The following is a 20,119-nucleotide window of genomic DNA, read 5'->3' as shown; positions in this document are numbered from 1 at the left end:
ATCAATGGAAACAGCATAAAAAAGTTTTCGGATCCGTACATCCCATAATCCAAGTGGACTTGAACACCCCAAAACAGCCAAATCTACCGCATATCCGGGAACCCAAGTGGACAGGAACGCGACCAAAGCTAAAACTCCGCTAACAAGCGCCAACTAGAAAAGATAAAAACAGCACCATTCTCGACCCGAGAAATAAGGAACACCCCCTAGTAACCCTACCTGCAACTATCCTTCAACAAAGAAACAAGGTTCAAGCCCTCTAACACCAAAAAAGACCAAAAAACACAACTACTACTTCTCCCTGCACATCGCACCTTACTACATATGAGTAAACGTGACTCGACAAAAATCGGAGGAAAAAGAACTCAACCACATTCAAAGACCTATAACCGGACCTATGGGTCACCCAGAACCCCAACTAAAAATTCTACAGGAACCCACAGATGTCCACTCTACCCTCTACCTCTCCTGGACCCACAGAACCTCACCTTTGGGTATTTCCAACCCCAAACCTCCTACCAGAGCAGACCGCTCCCAACGTTAACACACAAGTCAATGGAGACACAGGGGTCAAACACACACTTTTCACAGGAGGATCTATCATACTTCTACACATCACAGGAACTCCACGTATGGCTCCTCTTGACCCCCAGGACTTCTAGTCTTACTTAAAATTCACCTGGTACCCCTCGGACACCCACAACCCAAACAGCACCCCAAAAGCAAAGTGTCTACTTCTCCTATACAATTCCCCATAGGAATCAACGACGGAGGCCTTCCCATCACATAACAGACTACTAGACGCCTCTCCCCAAAAGCCAAGCGATCTCATTGGACAAGCCACGGTCGTGTCTCTCACGTGAACACCGCATGCACACCTCATGCACCAATAGGATTCGAGACCTGGCAAAACCACACCCCCTCAATTCCTATAAAAGAGGAACATCCCTCAGCATCAGTACCATTCTACCTGAACACCTCTTGAAGACACTTCACCTGGAGAAGATACAAGCTGGACCTCTACCAAAGAACTGCACCCAAGATGACTACTCCAACTGAAAGACCAGACCCCAGCTCCATGCTACACCATGGATACACCTCACCTGGACCAAGCCGCCAGCTGGTACTCCACACTCCCCACGAATATCCCTCTACTCCTTTTTGAACAAAAGGCCCCTGAATAGCTTCATGCTACACCCCGAATCTGGACCACTCCGAGCCGTTTTTAAATCCTTGCGATTTCTCCCCTAAAATCTAGGTACCCCCACATCACAGAACCCATCCTCCAGAGAATCAACGCCCTTTTGGCATTTTTTCTTCAACAGACCTTCATAGACCTCCAGACCATCGAGCCTCAACTACACATATACCCACACACACACACTATTTTTTCTGGTCCAAAATACGGCCTTTTTACCGTACTACGACCAAGTGCACTTTTATTCTGCACTTTTCTTCTCTCCTCCCTGCCACCTGATGAAGCCGAGTAAGGCAGAAACGCGTCGTGGCTGGGCTGCCCCTAGATCCGTTGTGATGCTGTAAGGAAGGCAGGTTCCACACGGACTTCGGGGTATCTCCTTTTGGCTACTCAATTTCCTTTGTACTTTTCTCTCTCCTTACTTTCAGTTTTACACAGGGACACACACACGGAAGATCTACAGGACAGCGATGACCCTGGGCACTCTGATGGCTACTCAGACCCCCTACTTCATCACAATACAAGCCCAAACAATTTCGACGGGGCATAGTTATCTTCATAGACCCTCTACATTTTTTGAAAGAGACGCACAGAGGGTCCGGCCGAATAAGAGTTTCGACCGGCAACCTAGTCTCATCATAGGATCGTCGCACAGCTTACCCCCACCATACCAGAGGACCCAGAGACCCGGTCATATCCTCATAAGATTGACATAGGGAAGGGCTCCTTTGGGAAACACAAACCCTCCTAACCTTCCCCCACATCATACCCTGACCAGGGTGATTGAGGGAACGGAGCAGAGGCAGAGTGTTAAGGTGGCCTCTGCATTTTCATCTCCATCCCATACCCAGACCTGGGTGGTATGGAATGTTAATCAGCAGGAACAGGTTAAAACTCTGTTACTACTTAGCTCCATACTCTCTTCCCAGTCAACCCCATCTAAACATGGATTGCTGGATAGAACCACAGGCTGAATCCCCCAGTTGACCACTAGACCCACAGCCTATCCCACACCGTGTGACTCCTGGACCCTCTAGACACCAAACCTCCCATAACAACTGGAAGAAGAAACGCACAGAAGGGCCAACAGATAAAAAGCGTTGACCGGCAGCCCAGTCTCATCATTGGAACGCCGACTTCACCTCACACAGAGACCCCTGTTCAGGCTTCAACTAACGGCACTACAGGCTCCCACCTACTCCAACCACAAAGGACAACCCGATCTCACCAACCCAAGATCAACTAAGAACCAAAGACGAAGAAACCCCTCAAAGAAAACAGCTTACCCCACCATACCAGGGGACCCAGAGACCCTGTCCTATCCTTATAAGACTGACATAGGAACGGACTCCTTTCGGACGACGCAAACCCTCCACATCACACCCTGACCAGGGGGATTAAGGAAACGGAGCAGAGGCAGAGTGTTGAAGTGACCTCTGCACTTTCATCTCCATCCCATACCCAGACCTGGGTGGTATGGAATGTTAATCAGTAGGAACAGGTTATAACTCTGTTACTACCTACCTCCATACTCTCTTCCCAGTCAACACCATCTAAACATGGGATTGCTGGATAGAACCACAGGCTGAATCCCCCAGTTGAAAACTAGACCCACAGCTAATCCCACACCGTGGTACTCCTGGACCCTCTAGACACCAAACCTCCCATAACAACTGAAAGAAGAAACGCACAGAAGGGCCAGCAGATAAAAAGCGTTGACCGGCAGCCCAGTCTCATCATTGGTACGCCGACTTCACCTCACACAGAGACCCCTGTTCAGGCTTCAACTAATGGCACTACAGGCTCCCACCTACTCCAACCACACAGGACAACCTGATCTCACCAACCCAAGATCAACTAAGAACCAAAGACAAATAAACCCTTCAAAGAAAACAACCTACCCCCACCATACCAGGGGACCCAGAGACCCTGTCACACCATCACAAGGCTGACATAGGAACGGACTCCTTCTGGACGGCACGAAGCAGAGACAGAGTGTTGAGGTGACCTCTGTACTTTCCTTCCTGTCCCATACCCTCCCAAACCATCCACTAATAGAACCCAGCTCCGCTACAAAGTCCACCTACAGATACCCCAAGGACTGGACTCATCCACGACATTCGGCCCAACAACACACCTAGCTAAAAAGCAATACCCTCACCAACCCAGCATCATTGGATCAACGCGTCAAGAGCAGGACCGAAAACACAGGAATAAAAATACTGAATGGAAGATCAGGCCCCCACCACTACGGCTGGACCACCACTGAGACTCTCAGTACAGCGGAGGAACGTCCGGACAGACACTGCACCTGCACCTTACACACCCCATATCCCATACAAAAGTTAGGGGTCATCAAGACCACAAAAAATAGTTTTTCAAATAGAACCATAGAGTTACCATGACCACGGACTCTCAAAAAAATATTTAGCTTTAGTTACTTTTACTTACACATTATATATAAAAATAAATAAATAAATAAATAAATAAAAAATATATAAAAAAAAAAAATAAAAAAAAAAATAAAAAAAAATTATATTAAATATTTATATTTATATAATTCTTTTTTGTTTCTGGAAGTAAGAGTTACCATGACCATGGACCCTTTACGGATAGAAACAATAAAATAGTACACAAATAGACCAAATTTAAACAAAAAACCCTCACCAACCTACCATCCCTCTAAAAATATTTTTTGGAGACACCCACCAGCACCCCCAACGGACGAGAACCTTTTTTCTCCAACTACTCTGGGGACCCCGACCTTGGCGACTCCCCCGCAGCGATACGATCCTAAGCAATTACGCCCTTCCATACACCAAGCAAGAAGACAGGAGGATATGGATAGACCGGACTCCTTCGGGACCTCTCGGGGTTCTGTTGGCAGACCAATCGGCTCAACCCTCCCAACCCCATTACACTCGGGAGACTCACGTAACGCGCTGGACGACTATCTACCCCAGTTTAGAATTGGATTGGCAGTATGTTCAGTAGCGCGTGGGTGATCCTAGCGGGTTGGGGCAGTTAAGTCCTCGAAAAGTGGGGCTTTCGGGTATGGCGCTGCGGCTGGAGGACTCGCGTCGGCCGTGTAATCCCTGGGGTGCCCAGATAATGTCTGGCGGAGAATTGGATCCCTCGGAATAATTTCCCATGGGGGATCCCTTACCCTGCCGTACTTAGCCTGGACAACCGATCCACCTTTTTTTACCTGGACTAGAAAAAATTCACTGTCTAGGGATGATATACCTTTGGAAACATTACGATCCTGGAAGGGAGTAACTCCACTGGTCACTATTACCCAAAACCACTGAATTACCTACGACTGAGATGGTGGGGATGGAAACACCCAATTAACTTCTACTACTGCCGGACGTTTTATACGTAAGCCAGAGAAGGTTTGCCGGTTTCTAAACCCTCCATACACCTACCGAAACACAGGACGAAACTCCAAGGGCGGATGCATGACAACCGTATAGAGGGCTCGCCTTCTGGGTTTTTGTCTGCTCAAACCACTGGTAGTTTAAAGACTGACCACTTGACAGGGACACATGGCAACCAACTGAGGCCCGGACCTGCATAAGGTACGCAACTCGACGGTTTTGCCTGATCCTACGCCGAGTATACCCATACAGACCAGCTGGATTCGACTAGACATGGGCTGATTCAGAGTTAGGATCCTGGAAGGGAATAACCCCTGAATTACACAACATGATTGAAAACATCCAGGACCAAAGACTGACGAACACTGAAGTAAATACATAGACAACGTGGAGCTAAAAAAGAAGGATCCGACAGAGAGTAAACTCCTAGGTTGCACTATGCTTTCCACTTCCGTTGACATAGCGGACCTAGACATCATGACCATACCACTCGACATGGACACATGGCAACCAACCGAGGACCGGACCTGCATAAGGTACACAACTCAAGGGTTTTGCCTGATCCTAAGTTGAGTTGACAGACCTACCTTAACTTAAACCTTAACCATTCTGAAAAACTATACCTAAACCTAAACCTAACCCTAACCTTAACCACTCTAAAAAACCCTTACCTAAACCTAACCTTTAAAAAAAAAAAAAAAAAAAAAAAAAAAAAAAAAACTATTCCTTACCCTAACCTTAAACCTAACCTTAACCACTCTAAAAACTATACCTAACCCTAAAACCTACTGACAGACAGCCTTTTAACCCAACCTACGGGTTAATCTACAAGTGGGCAACCATGGGGCCTACAACCTTGGCCGGCCGCGCCCGGACCCACCCGGACCGCGCGCATATGTGTGGAGTGCACACCCCTCCCTTCCCCCCCTTCGGCTTCCACGTGTCAGAGATGGAAGTGGATCAACCGACTCAAAACTAGACAACCTAACCCTAACCCTAACCCTAACCCTAACCCTAACCCTAACCCTAACCCTAACCCTAACCCTAACCCTAACCCTAACCCTAACCCTAACCCTAACCCTAACTAACCCTAACCCTAACCCTAACCCTAACCCTAACCCTAACCCTAACCCTAACCCTAACCCTAACCCTAACCCTAACCCTAACCCTAACCCTAACCCACGTGTCAGAGATGGAAGTGGATCAACCGACTCAAAACTAGACAACCTAACCCTAACCCTAACCCTAACCCTAACCCTAACCCTAACCCTAACCCTAACCCTAACCCTAACCCTAACCCCTAACCCTAACCCTAACCCTAACCCTAACCCTAACCCTAACCCTAACCCTAACCCTCTAACCCTAACCCTAACCCTAACCCTAACCCTAACCCTAACCCTAACCCTAACCCTAACCCTAACCCTAACCATCCCAAAAACCCATACCTAAACTTAACCCTAACCTTAACCCTTCCTAAAAAACCATATCTTACCCTAACCCTAAACCCTAACCTTAACCATTCTAAAAACATACCTAACCCTAACCCTACAGACTGATAGTCCTTTAACCCAACCAACGGGTTAACCTACCGTGGGCTACCATGGGGCCTACTACTTTGGCCGGCCGCGCCCGTACCCTCCGACCCGTGCGTATATGATGTGGAGTGCAACCCCTCCCTTCCCCACTCCGGTTTCCACGTGTCAGAGATGGAAGTGGATCAACCGACTCAAAACTAGAAACCCCTAACCCTAACTCTAACCCTAACCCTAACCCTAACCCTAACCCTAACCCTCTAACCCTAACACCCTAACCCTAACCCTAACCCTAACACCCTAACCCTAACCCCTAACCCTAACACCCTAACCCTAACCCCCCCCCCTAACCCTCCCCGCCCCTAACCCTAACCCCCCCTAACCCTAACCCTAACCCCCCCCCTAACCCTAACCCCCCCTAACCCTAACACCCTAACCCTAACCCTAACCCAGAGATGGAAGTGGATCAACCGACTCAAAACTAGAAACCTAACCCTAACCCCTAACCCTAACCCTACTTACCTCCATACTCTCTTCCCAGTCAACCCCATCTAAACATGGGATTGCTGGATAGAACCACAGGCTTAATCCCCCAGTTGACCACTAGACCCACAGCCTATCCCACACCGTGGGACTCCTGGACCCTCTAGACACCAAACCTCCCATAACAACTGGAAGAAGATACGCACAGAAGGGCCAGCAGATAAAAAGCATTGACCGGCAGCCCAGTCTCATCATTGGAACGCCGACTTCACCTCACACAGAGACCCCCGTTCAGGCTTCAACTAATGGCACTACAGGCTCCCACCTACTCCAACCACACAGGACAACCTGATCTCACCAACCCAAGATCAACTAAGAACCAAAGACAAAGAAACCCCTCAAAGAAAACAGCTTACCCCACCCTAACAGGGGACCCAGAGACCCTGTCCTACCCTTACAAGACTGACATAGGAACGGACTCCTTTCGGACGACGCAAACCCTCCACATCACACCCTGACCAGGGGGATTAAGGAAACGGAGCAGAGGCAGAGTGTTGAGGTGGCCTCTGCATTTTCATCTCCATCCCATACCCAGACCTGGGTGGTATGGAATGTTAATCAGTAGGAACAGGTTATAACTCTGTTACTACCTACCTCCATACTCTCTTCCCAGTCAACACCATCTAAACATGGGATTGCTGGATAGAACCATAGGCTGAATCCCCCAGTTGAAAACTAGACCCACAGCTAATCCCACACCGTGGTACTCCTGGACCCTCTAGACACCAAACCTCCCATAACAACTGAAAGAAGAAACGCACAGAAGGGCCAGCAGATAAAAAGCGTTGACCGGCAGCCCAGTCTCATCATTGGAACGCCGACTTCACCTCACACAGAGACCCCTGTTCAGGCTTCAACTAATGGCACTACAGGCTCCCACCTACTCCAACCACACAGGACAACCTGATCTCACCAACCCAATATCAACTAAGAACCAAAGACAAAGAAACCCTTCAAAGAAAACAGCCTACCCCCACCATACCAGGGGACCCAGAGACCCTGTCACACCCTCACAAGGCTGACATAGGAACGGACTCCTTCTGGACGGCACGAAGCAGAGACAGAGTGTTGAGGTGACCTCTGTACTTTCCTTCCTGTCCCATACCCTCCCAAACCATCCACTCATAGAACCCAGCTCCGCTACAAAGTCCACCTACAGATACCCCAAGGACTGGACTCATCCACGACATTCGGCCCAACAACACACCCAGCTAAAAAGCAATACCCTCACCAACCCAGCATCATTGGATCAACGCGTCAAGAGCAGGACCGAAAACACAGGAATAAAGATACTGAATGGAACATCAGGCCCCCACCACTACGGCTGGACCACCACTGAGACTCTCAGTACAGCGGAGGAACGTCCGGACAGACACTGCACCTGCACCTTACACACCCCACATCCCATGCAAAAGTTAGGGGGTCATCAAGACCACAAAAAATAGTTTTTCAAATAGCACCATAGAGTTACCATGACCATGGACTCTCAAGAAATACTTTCCTTTTTATATAAAAAAAAAAGAAAAAGGAATATAACTATATTTTTATATATAAGTATATCACCTTTTTTCCAGGTTTCTTGAACTCAGGGTTACCATGACCATGGACCCTTTGATACAAAGAAACTTCAAAATAGAATCTAAATAGCTAAATGTTATTTACCTAGAACCCTCACCATCTCACCATCCTTCCAAATCTACCTCACCGAAGATACCCACCAGCACCCCCAACGGACGAGAACCTTTTTTCTCCAACTACTCTGGGGGCCCGACTGTCCGACTCCCCCGCAGCGAGCGGACCCTAAGCAATCAGGCCCGACCATACACCAAGCAAGAAGAAGGGAGGAAATGGTAGACCGGACTCCTTCGGGACCCCTCTGGGGCCTGTTGGTAGACCTATCGGCTCAACCCTCCCAGCCCCCTTACACACGGGAGACTCACGTAACGCGCTGGACCACTATCTACCCCAGATTAGATCTGAATTGGCAGTTTGTTCAGTAGCGCGTGTTTCCTCCTAGCGGGTTGGGATACCCAAAAGAGGGGCTTTTGGGTTATGCGCTGCCGCTGGAGGATCGCGCCTGCCGGATAACCCCTGGGTTGCCCAGATAATGTCTGGCGAGGTATCGGACCCCACAGAAGAATTTCCCACTGTGGGACCCCCTATCCCGCCGCACTTAGCCTGGACAACCGAACCATTTTTTTTACCTGGACTACGAACCAATTCACTGTCTAGGGATGATATACCTCTGGAAACGTTACGATCCTGGAAGGGAGTAATTCCACTGGTCACTATCGCCCAAAACCACTGAATTACCTACGACTGAGATGGTGGGGATGGAAACACCCAATTAACTTCTACTACTGCCGGAGGTTTCATACGTAAGCCAGAGAAGGTTTGCCGGTTTCTAAACCCTCCATACACCGACCTAAACACAGGACGTGACTCCAGGGGTGGATGCATGACAACCGTATAGAGGGCTCGCCTTCTGGGTTTTTGTCTGCTCAAACCACTGGCTGTTATAGACCGACCACTTGACAGGGACACATGGCAACCGACTGAGGTCCGGACCTGCACAAGGTACGTAACTCGATGGTTTTGCCTGATCCTACGCCGAGTATACCCATACAGACCAGCTGGATTTGACTAGACATGGGTTGATTTGGAATTAGGATCCTGGAAGGGAATAACTCCCAATTATACACATGATTGAAAACATCCAGGACCAAAGACTGACGAACACTGAAGTAAATACATAGACAACGTGGAGCTAAAAAAGAAGGATCCGACAGAGAGTAAACTCCTAGGTTGCACTATGCTTTCCACTTCCGTTGACATAGCGGACCTAGACATCATGACCATACCACTCGACATGGACACATGGCAACCAACCGAGGACCGGACCTGCATAAGGTACGCAACTCAAGGGTTTTGCCTGATCCTAAGTTGAGTTGACAGACCTACCTTAACTTAAACCTTAACCATTCTGAAAAACTATACCTAAACCTAAACCTAACCCTAACCTTAACCACTCTAAAAAACCCTTACCTAAACCTAACCTTAACCTCTCTAAAAAAACTATTCCTTACCCTAACCTTAAACCTAACCTTAACCACTCTAAAAACTATACCTAACCCTAAAACCTACTGACAGACAGTCTTTTAACCCAACCAACGGGTTAATCTACAAGTGGGCAACCATGGGGCCTACAACCTTGGCCGGCCGCGCCCGGACCCACCCGGACCGCGCGCATATGTGTGGAGTGCACACCCCTCCCTTCCCCCCCTTCGGCTTCCACGTGTCAGAGATGGAAGTGGATCAACCGACTCAAAACTAGACACCCTAACCCTAACCCTAACCCCTAACCCTAACCCTAACCCCTAACCCTAACCCTAACCCCCTAACCCTAACCCCTAACCCCTAACCCTAACCCTAAACCCTAAACCCTAACCCTAACCCCTAACCCTAACCCCTAACCCTAACCCCCCCCCCCCTCCTAACCCTAACCCCTAACCCTAACCCGAACCCTAACATTAACCCTTCCGAACCCTATGTTTAACTAGACCTGAACCCTAACATTAGCCCTTCCGAACCCTATGTTTAACTAGACCTGAACCCTAACATTAACCCTTCCGAACCCTATGTTTAACTAGACCTGAACCCTAACATTAACCCTTCCGAACCCTATGTTTAACCCTAATTTCTTAACTCTGAATCTCAGGTACTTTCCGTCCCTTTTCTTCCCCTCCCCCCTTTTCCTTCCCCTCCCCCTTTTCCTTCCCCTCCCCCCTTTTCCTTCCCCTCCCCCTTTTCCTTCCCCTCCCCCTTTTCCTTCCCCTCCCCCTTTTCCTTCCCCTCCCCCTTGCGCTTATCCTTTATTCCTGTTGTGGATTAAATTGTCATGTCTTGTCTTTCCCATTTTATGTTGTTTCTTTGTGTTTTTTGTTCCATTAAAATATACTGGATGATATATTTAGCCCCACTTGCACACTTAATACCTATCTGGTATCAAGAATGTGTCCGCAACCTAACCCTCTAACCCTAACCCCTAACCCTAACCCTCTAACCCTAACCCCTAACCCTATAGAGACTAAAACCTCAGATGAAGGCCTTGAGGCTGATAAGTAAAACTTATTAAAAAGCAGTGAAATTAGCAAGAGCAGTGGTTTAACATCACAACATCAGACATGTTGACACGTTGTAGTGGTTTAACATCAGAACATCAGACATGTTGATACGTGTTACAGTGGTTTAACATCAGAACATCAGACATGTTGATACGTGTTACAGTGGTTTAACATCACAACATCAGACATGTTGACACGTTGTAGTGGTTTAACATCACAACATCAGACATGTTGATACGTGTTACAGTGGTTTAACATCAGAACATCAGACATGTTGATACGTGTTACAGTGGTTTAATATCAGAACATCAGACATGTTGACACGTTGTAGTGGTTTAACATCAGAACATCAGACATGTTGATACGTTGTAGTGGTTTAACATCAGAACATCAGACATGTTGATACGTGTTACAGTGGTTTAATATCAGAACATCAGACATGTTGATACGTGTTACAGTGGTTTAACATCAGAACATCAGACATGTTGATACGTGTTACAGTGGTTTAACATCACAACATCAGACATGTTGACACGTTGTAGTGGTTTAATATCAGAATATCAGACATGTTGACACGTTGCAGTGGTTTAATATCAGAACATCAGACATGTTGATACGTTGTAGTGGTTTAACATCAGAACATCAGACATGTTGATACGTGTTACAGTGGTTTAACATCAGAACATCAGACATGTTGATACGTGTTACAGTGGTTTAACATCACAACATCAGACATGTTGATACGTGTTACAGTGGTTTAACATCAGAACATCAGACATGTTGATACGTGTTACAGTGGTTTAACATCAGAACATCAGACATGTTGATACGTTGTAGTGGTTTAACATCAGAACATCAGACATGTTGATACGTGTTACAGTGGTTTAATATCAGAACATCAGACATGTTGACACGTTGCAGTGGTTTAACATCAGAACATCAGACATGTTGATACGTTGTAGTGGTTTAACATCAGAACATCAGACATGTTGATACGTGTTACAGTGGTTTAATATCACAACATCAGACATGTTGATACGTGTTACAGTGGTTTAATATCAGAACATCAGACATGTTGACACGTGTTACAGTGGTTTAATATCAGAACATCAGAACCTAGGCTGTTTGTGTTATGTGGGGAGACATTGCCTTGTGTGTGTGTGTGTGTGTGTCTGTGTGTGTGTGTGTGTGTGTGTGTGTGTGTGTGTGTGTGTGTGTGTGTGTGTGTGTGTGTGTGTGTGTGTGTGAAGGGAGATCGACTTTAAAATTGGACGTCTATCCATGTCCAGAGGACATCGAGAAATACCTCAAAAACCAGGCACTATGGGCAGTGAGAATTATTACCATCAGCTGGATGGGAATAACTCTGGGTTTTGCTAGGGGAGATTGAAGGGCATAACTCTGGGTTTTGCTAGGGGAGGTTGAAGGGCATAACTCTGCATCAGAAGGTTGGGTTTTGCTAGGGGAGGTTGAAGGGCATAACTCTGCATCAGAAGGTTGGGTGTTGCTAGGGGAGATTGAAGGGCATAACTCTGGGTTTTGCTAGGGGAGGTTGAAGGGCATAACTCTGGGTTTTGCTAGGGGAGATTGAAGGGCATAACTCTGGGTTTTGCTAGGGGAGATTGAAGGGCATAACTCTGGGTTTTGCTAGGGGAGGTTGAAGGGCATAACTCTGCATCAGAAGGTTGGGTTTTGCTAGGGGAGATTGAAGGGCATAACTCTGGGTTTTGCTAGGGGAGGTTGAAGGTCATAACTCTGCATCAGAAGGTTGGGTTTTGCTAGGGGAGATTGAAGGGCATAACTCTGGGTTTTGCTAGGGGAGGTTGAAGGGCATAACTCTGCATCAGAAGGTTGGGTATTTGATCCCAGTATTTGTATTTATTTATACTGAACACAAATATAAATGCAACATGCTTCAATTTCAAATATTTGACTGAGTTACAGTTCATAGAAGGAAATCCATCAATTGAAATAAATTAAGTCCAAATCAATGGATTTCACATGACTGGGCAGAGGCGCAACAATGAGTGGGCCTGGGAGGGCATAGGCCCACCCACTTGGGAGCCAGGTCCACCCACTGGGGAGGCATTCCCAGCCAATCAGAATGATTTTTTCCCAACTAAAGGGTTTTATTACACATAGAAATACTCATGAGCACCCCCTCCCCATCCTCAGATGATCCCTCAGGTGAAGAAGCCGGATGTGGAGGTCCTGAACTAGCGTGGTTACACATGTACTGAGGTTATGAGGCCGGCGGAATGTACTGCAAAAATCTCTACATTATGTTGCTTATGGTATAGAAATTCACATTCAATCCTCTGACAACAGATCTGGTGGACATTCCTGCAGTCAGCATTGTATTGTGTAACAAAATTGCACATTTGTGAAATAAATGTGAGAGAAATCAGCTTTTTTGTGCTTATCAAACATTTCTATGATTTTGTATTTCAGCTCATGAAAAATTGGACCAACACTTTCCATGTTGCGTTAATTTTAATATATCCCATTTAGCAGACGCTTTTGTCCAAAGCGACTTACAGGTCGGCTGGGGCCACTACTTTTGCATATGGGTGGCGGGAATCGAACCCACGACGCTTGGCGTTGCAGGTGCCATGCTCTACCGACTGAGCCACACAGGACCCCAATTTTGTTCAGTATATGTATTTTTTACCCTATCCCAAACTTTAACTCTTAATTAATTTGACATTTGGTGAGACTGAACGATGCTGAGCACCCAGGGTGTCAAAAACACTTTGAAGTTTATTAACGTTTGGAGAACGTGGATACAAGTCTAATTCTACAGTAAGACTGTGAGAGCTTGTTGGTGTGTGTGTGTGTCAGTGTGTGAGTTACAACGTGTGTATCAGTGTGTGTGTGTGTGTATATCAGTGTGTGAGTTATGTGTGTATCAGTGTGTGTGTGTGTGTATATCAGTGTGAGTTATGTGTGTATCAGTGTGTGTGTGTGTGTATATCAGTGTGTGAGTTATGTGTGTATCAGTGTGTGTGTGTATCAGTGTGTGAGTTACAATGTGTGTATCAGTGTGTGTGAATGTCAGTGTGACTTATCAGTGTGTGTGTGTATCAGTGTGTGAGTTATGTGTGTATCAGTGAGTGTGTGTCAGTGTGTGTCCCTGACAGACGTAGCGGTAACTACGGGAACAGTGGTCATCATTCAGCTGTCCGTTGGCATGTATCATAGCACAGTCCTCTGTCCCACCCAGACCATGGCCTTTCCAGTTATCAGGCTGGCCCGGCTTCCACTGGCTAAACACACACACACACACACACAAACACACACGTTATGTTATCAGAACACACACACGTTATCAGATCACACACACGTTATCAGAACACACACGCTATCAGAACACACACGCTATCAGAACACACACACGTTATCAGAACACACACGTTATCAGAACACACACGCTATCAGAACACACACGCTATCAGAACACACACGCTATCAGAACACACACACGTTATCAGAACACACACGCTATCAGAACACACACGCTATCAGAACACACACACGTTATCAGAACACACACGCTATCAGAACACACACACGTTATCAGAACACACACGCTATCAGAACACACACACGTTATCAGATCACACACACGTTATCAGAACACACACGTTATCAGAACACACACGCTATCAGAACACACACGCTATCAGAACACACACACGTTATCAGAACACACACGCTATCAGAACACACACACGTTATCAGAACACACACGCTATCAGAACACACACACGTTATCAGAACACACACGCTATCAGAACACACACGCTATCAGAACACAGACTGTGGTACCTGCGGTCCATGATATAAGGTGTTCCATCCACCCACTCCCATTCTCCTGTCCTCTCATCTGACAGTCCAATCCAGAAGAACAGCGGCTTGGTACTGCCTGTTACAAAGTCCTGACAACACACACACACACACCACACACACAGAGTTGGGACGTGTGTGTGTGTGTGTGGTGTGTGTGTGTGTACGTGCCTACGTGTGTGTCTTACCCAGTCCTGTTCAGTCTTCAGTACAGCCAGCTGGGCCTTGTAGTTAGAGCAGTAGTCTCGAGCCTGGTTCCATGGTAACCCGTCAGACGAGAAGAAGTAGCAGGAGGAGGAGCCAGTCAACACCCAGCCAAGTGGACAGCACCCTGAAACTGTGTCTACACATACAGACATTCACATATTACAATAGACACACACTACACACACAGACACACCCTGCACATAGACACACTACTCATAGACACATAGACACACTACACATAGACACACTACTCATAGACACAAAGACACACTACACGTAGACACACTACACATAGACTTAGATGCACTATTGTAAAGTGGCTGTTCCACTGGATGTCAGAAGGTGAATTCACCAATTTGTAAGTCGCTCTGGATAAGAGCGTCTGCTAAATGACTTAAATGTAAATGTAAATGTAGACACACTACACATAGACACATAGACACAAAGACACACTACACATAGACACACTACACATAGACACAAAGACACACTACACATAGACACACTACACATAGACACATAGACACAAAGACACACTACACATAGACACACTACACATAGACACATAGACACACTACACATAGACACACTACACATAGACACATAGACACACTACACATAGACACACTACACATAGACACACTACACATAGACACATAGACACACTACACATAGACACACTACACATAGACACACTACACATAGACACATAGACACACTACACATAGACACACTACACATAGACACACTACACATAGACACACTACACATAGACACATAGACACACTACACATAGACACACTACACATAGACACACTACACATAGACACACTACACATAGACACACTACACATAGACACATAGACACACTACACATAGACACACTACACATAGACACACTACACATAGACACATAGACACACTACACATAGACACACTACACATAGACACACTACACATAGACACACTACACATAGACACATAGACACACTACACATAGACACACTACACATAGACACACTACACACACTACACATAGACACACTACACATAGACACACTACACATAGACACACTACACATAGACACACTACTCATAGACACATAGACACACTACTCATAGACACATAGACACACTACTCATAGACACATAGACACACTACACATAGACACACTACACATAGACACATAGGCACACTACACATAGACACACTACACATAGACACACTACACATAGACACACTACACATAGACACATAGACACACTACACATAGACACACTACACATAGACACATAGACACACTACACATAGACACACTACACATAGACACACTACACATAGACACATAGACACACTACACTTAGACACACTACACATAGACACATAGACACACTACACATAGACACACTACACATAGACACACTACACATATACACATAGACACACTACACATAGACACACTACACATAGACACACTACACTTAGACACACTACACATAGACACATAGACACACTACACATAGACACACTACACATAGACACACTACACATAGACACATAGACACACTACACATAGACACACTACACATAGACACACTACACATAGACACACTACACATAGACACATAGACACACTACTCATAGACACATAGACACACTACACATAGACACGCTACACATAGACACACTACACATAGACACATAGACACACTACTCATAGACACACTACACATAGACACATAGACACACTACACATAGACACACTACACATAGACACACTACACATAGACACACTACTCATAGACACACTACACATAGACACATAGACACACTACACATAGACACATAGACACACTACACATAGACACACTACACATAGACACATAGACACACTACTCATAGACACACTACACATAGACACACTACACATAGACACACTACACTTAGACACACTACACATAGACACATAGACACACTACACATAGACACACTACACATAGACACATAGACACACTACACATAGACACACTACACATAGACACACTACACATAGACACACTACACATAGACACATAGACACACTACTCATAGACACACTACACATAGACACATAGACACACTACACATAGACACACTACACATAGACACATAGACACACTACTCATAGACACACTACACATAGACACATAGACACACTACACAGAGACACACTACACTTAGACACACTACACATAGACACATAGACACACTACACATAGACACACTACACATAGACACACTACACATAGACACATAGACACACTACACATAGACACACTACACATAGACACATAGACACACTACTCATAGACACACTACACATAGACACATAGACACACTACACATAGACACACTACACATAGACGCATAGACACACTACTCATAGACACACTACACATAGACACATAGACACACTACACATAGACACACTACACATAGACACACTACACATAGACACACTACTCATAGACACACTACACATAGACACATAGACACACTACACATAGACACATAGACACACTACTCATAGACACACTACACATAGACACACTACTCATAGACACACTACACATAGACACACTACACATAGACACACTACACATAGACACATAGACACACTACACATAGACACATAGACACACTACTCATAGACACACTACACATAGACACATAGACACACTACACATAGACACACTACACATAGACACACTACACATAGACACACTACTCATAGACACACTACACATAGACACATAGACACACTACACATAGACACATAGACACACTACACATAGACACACTACACATAGACACACTACTCATAGACACACTACACATAGACACACTACACATAGACACACTACACATAGACACATAGACACACTACACATAGACACATAGACACACTACTCATAGACACACTACACATAGACACATAGACACACTACACATAGACACACTACACATAGACACACTACACATAGACACACTACTCATAGACACACTACACATAGACACATAGACACACTACACATAGACACATAGACACACTACACATAGACACACTACACATAGACACACTACACATAGACACACTACTCATAGACACACTACACATAGACACATAGACACATAGACACACTACACATAGACACACTACACATAGACACATAGACACACTACACATAGACACACTACTCATAGACACACTACTCATAGACACACTACACATAGACACATAGACACACTACACATAGACACATAGACACACTACACATAGACACACGACATATAGACACACTACACATAGACACACTACACATAGACACATAGACATACTACACATAGACACACTACACATAGACACACTACACATAGACACACTACTCATAGACACACTACACATAGACACATAGACACACTACACATAGACACATAGACACACTACACATAGACACACTACACATAGACACACTACACATAGACACACTACACATAGACACATAGACACACTACACATAGACACACTACACATAGACACATAGACACACTACACATAGACACACTACACATAGACACATAGACACACTACACATAGACACACTACTCATAGACACACTACTCATAGACACACTACACATAGACACACTACACATAGACACATAGACACACTACACATAGACACACTACACATAGACACATAGACACACTACACATAGACACATAGACACACTACACATAGCCACACTACACATAGACACACTACACATAGACACACTACTCATAGACACACTACACATAGACACATAGACACACTACACATAGACACACTACACATAGACACACTACACATAGACACACTACACATAGACTCATAGACTCATAGACACACTACACATAGACACACTACTCATAGACACACTACTCATAGACACACTACACATAGACACATAGACACACTACACATAGACACATAGACACACTACACATAGACACACTACACATAGACACATAGACACACTACACATAGACACACTACACATAGACACATAGACACACTACACATAGACACACTACACATAGACACACTACACATAGACACATAGACACACTACACATAGACACACTACACATAGACACATAGACACACTACACATAGACACATAGACACACTACACATAGACACACTACACATAGACACACTACACATAGACACACTACACATAGACACATAGACACACTACACATAGACACACTACACATAGACACACTACACATAGACACATAGACACACTACACATAGACACACTACACATAGACACACTACACATAGACACACTACACATAGACACACTACACATAGACACACTACACATAGACACATAGACACACTACACATAGACACACTACACATAGACACACTACACATAGACTCATAGACACATAGACACACTACACATAGACACACTACTCATAGACACACTACTCATAGACACACTACTCATAGACACACTACTCATAGACACACTACTCATAGACACACTACACATAGACACATAGACACACTACACATAGACACACTACACATAGACACACTACACATAGACACACTACACATAGACACATAGACACATTACACATAGACACACTACACATAGACACACTACACATAGACACACTACACATAGACACACTACACATAGACACACTACACATAGACACATAGACACACTACACATAGACACACTACACATAGACACACTACACATAGACACGTATTCTGTTTTCATTGTGAGTGTGTTTACCGTTGTGCAGGACTCTGTCTAAGGAACACTTCAATCCGGCAACAGCAGAACGAAGGGACTCCAACTGATCAAACTCCTTCACCGACTCCGACACTTTAACACAGAAAACACACACATAGACACCATGCACACACACACACAAACACACACACATAAAACACACACGTAGACACCATGCACACACACACACAAACACACACACATAAAACACACACGTAGACACCATGCACACACACACACACACACACACACACACACACACACACACACACACACACACACACACACACATAAAACACACACATAGACACCATGCACACACACACACACACACACACAGAAAACACACATATAGACACCATGCACACATACACGCACACAAACACAGAAAACATACACATAGACGCCATGCACACACACACACAGAAAACATACACATAGACG

At 45.3% G+C, this 20,119-nt stretch overlaps 1 protein-coding gene across 4 annotated transcripts in view; it reads right to left on the bottom strand.

Moving 5' to 3' along the window:
* Positions 1 to 10,840: 10,840 nt before the first annotated feature.
* Positions 10,841 to 20,119, bottom strand: part of LOC135516542 (asialoglycoprotein receptor 1-like) — a 22,015-nt gene continuing 12,736 nt past the window's right edge. For all 4 annotated transcript variants that reach the window (XM_064940897.1, XM_064940899.1, XM_064940898.1 and 1 more), the window contains 4 exons: positions 19,676 to 19,768; positions 14,812 to 14,966; positions 14,606 to 14,715; positions 10,841 to 14,043 (listed from right to left, as the gene is read on the bottom strand). In XM_064940897.1, coding sequence (XP_064796969.1) covers positions 13,884 to 14,043; positions 14,606 to 14,715; positions 14,812 to 14,966; positions 19,676 to 19,768 — 518 coding nt within the window. In that variant the 3' untranslated portion in view covers positions 10,841 to 13,883. The remainder of the gene's footprint in view (positions 14,044 to 14,605; positions 14,716 to 14,811; positions 14,967 to 19,675; positions 19,769 to 20,119) is intronic.

The sequence above is a fragment of the Oncorhynchus masou genome, chromosome 27, assembly GCF_036934945.1.
Source record: "Oncorhynchus masou masou isolate Uvic2021 chromosome 27, UVic_Omas_1.1, whole genome shotgun sequence".
NCBI lineage: Eukaryota > Metazoa > Chordata > Actinopteri > Salmoniformes > Salmonidae > Oncorhynchus > Oncorhynchus masou.
Note: the sequence above shows the minus strand (reverse complement) of the source record. Positions and strands in the feature narration are given on the sequence as shown.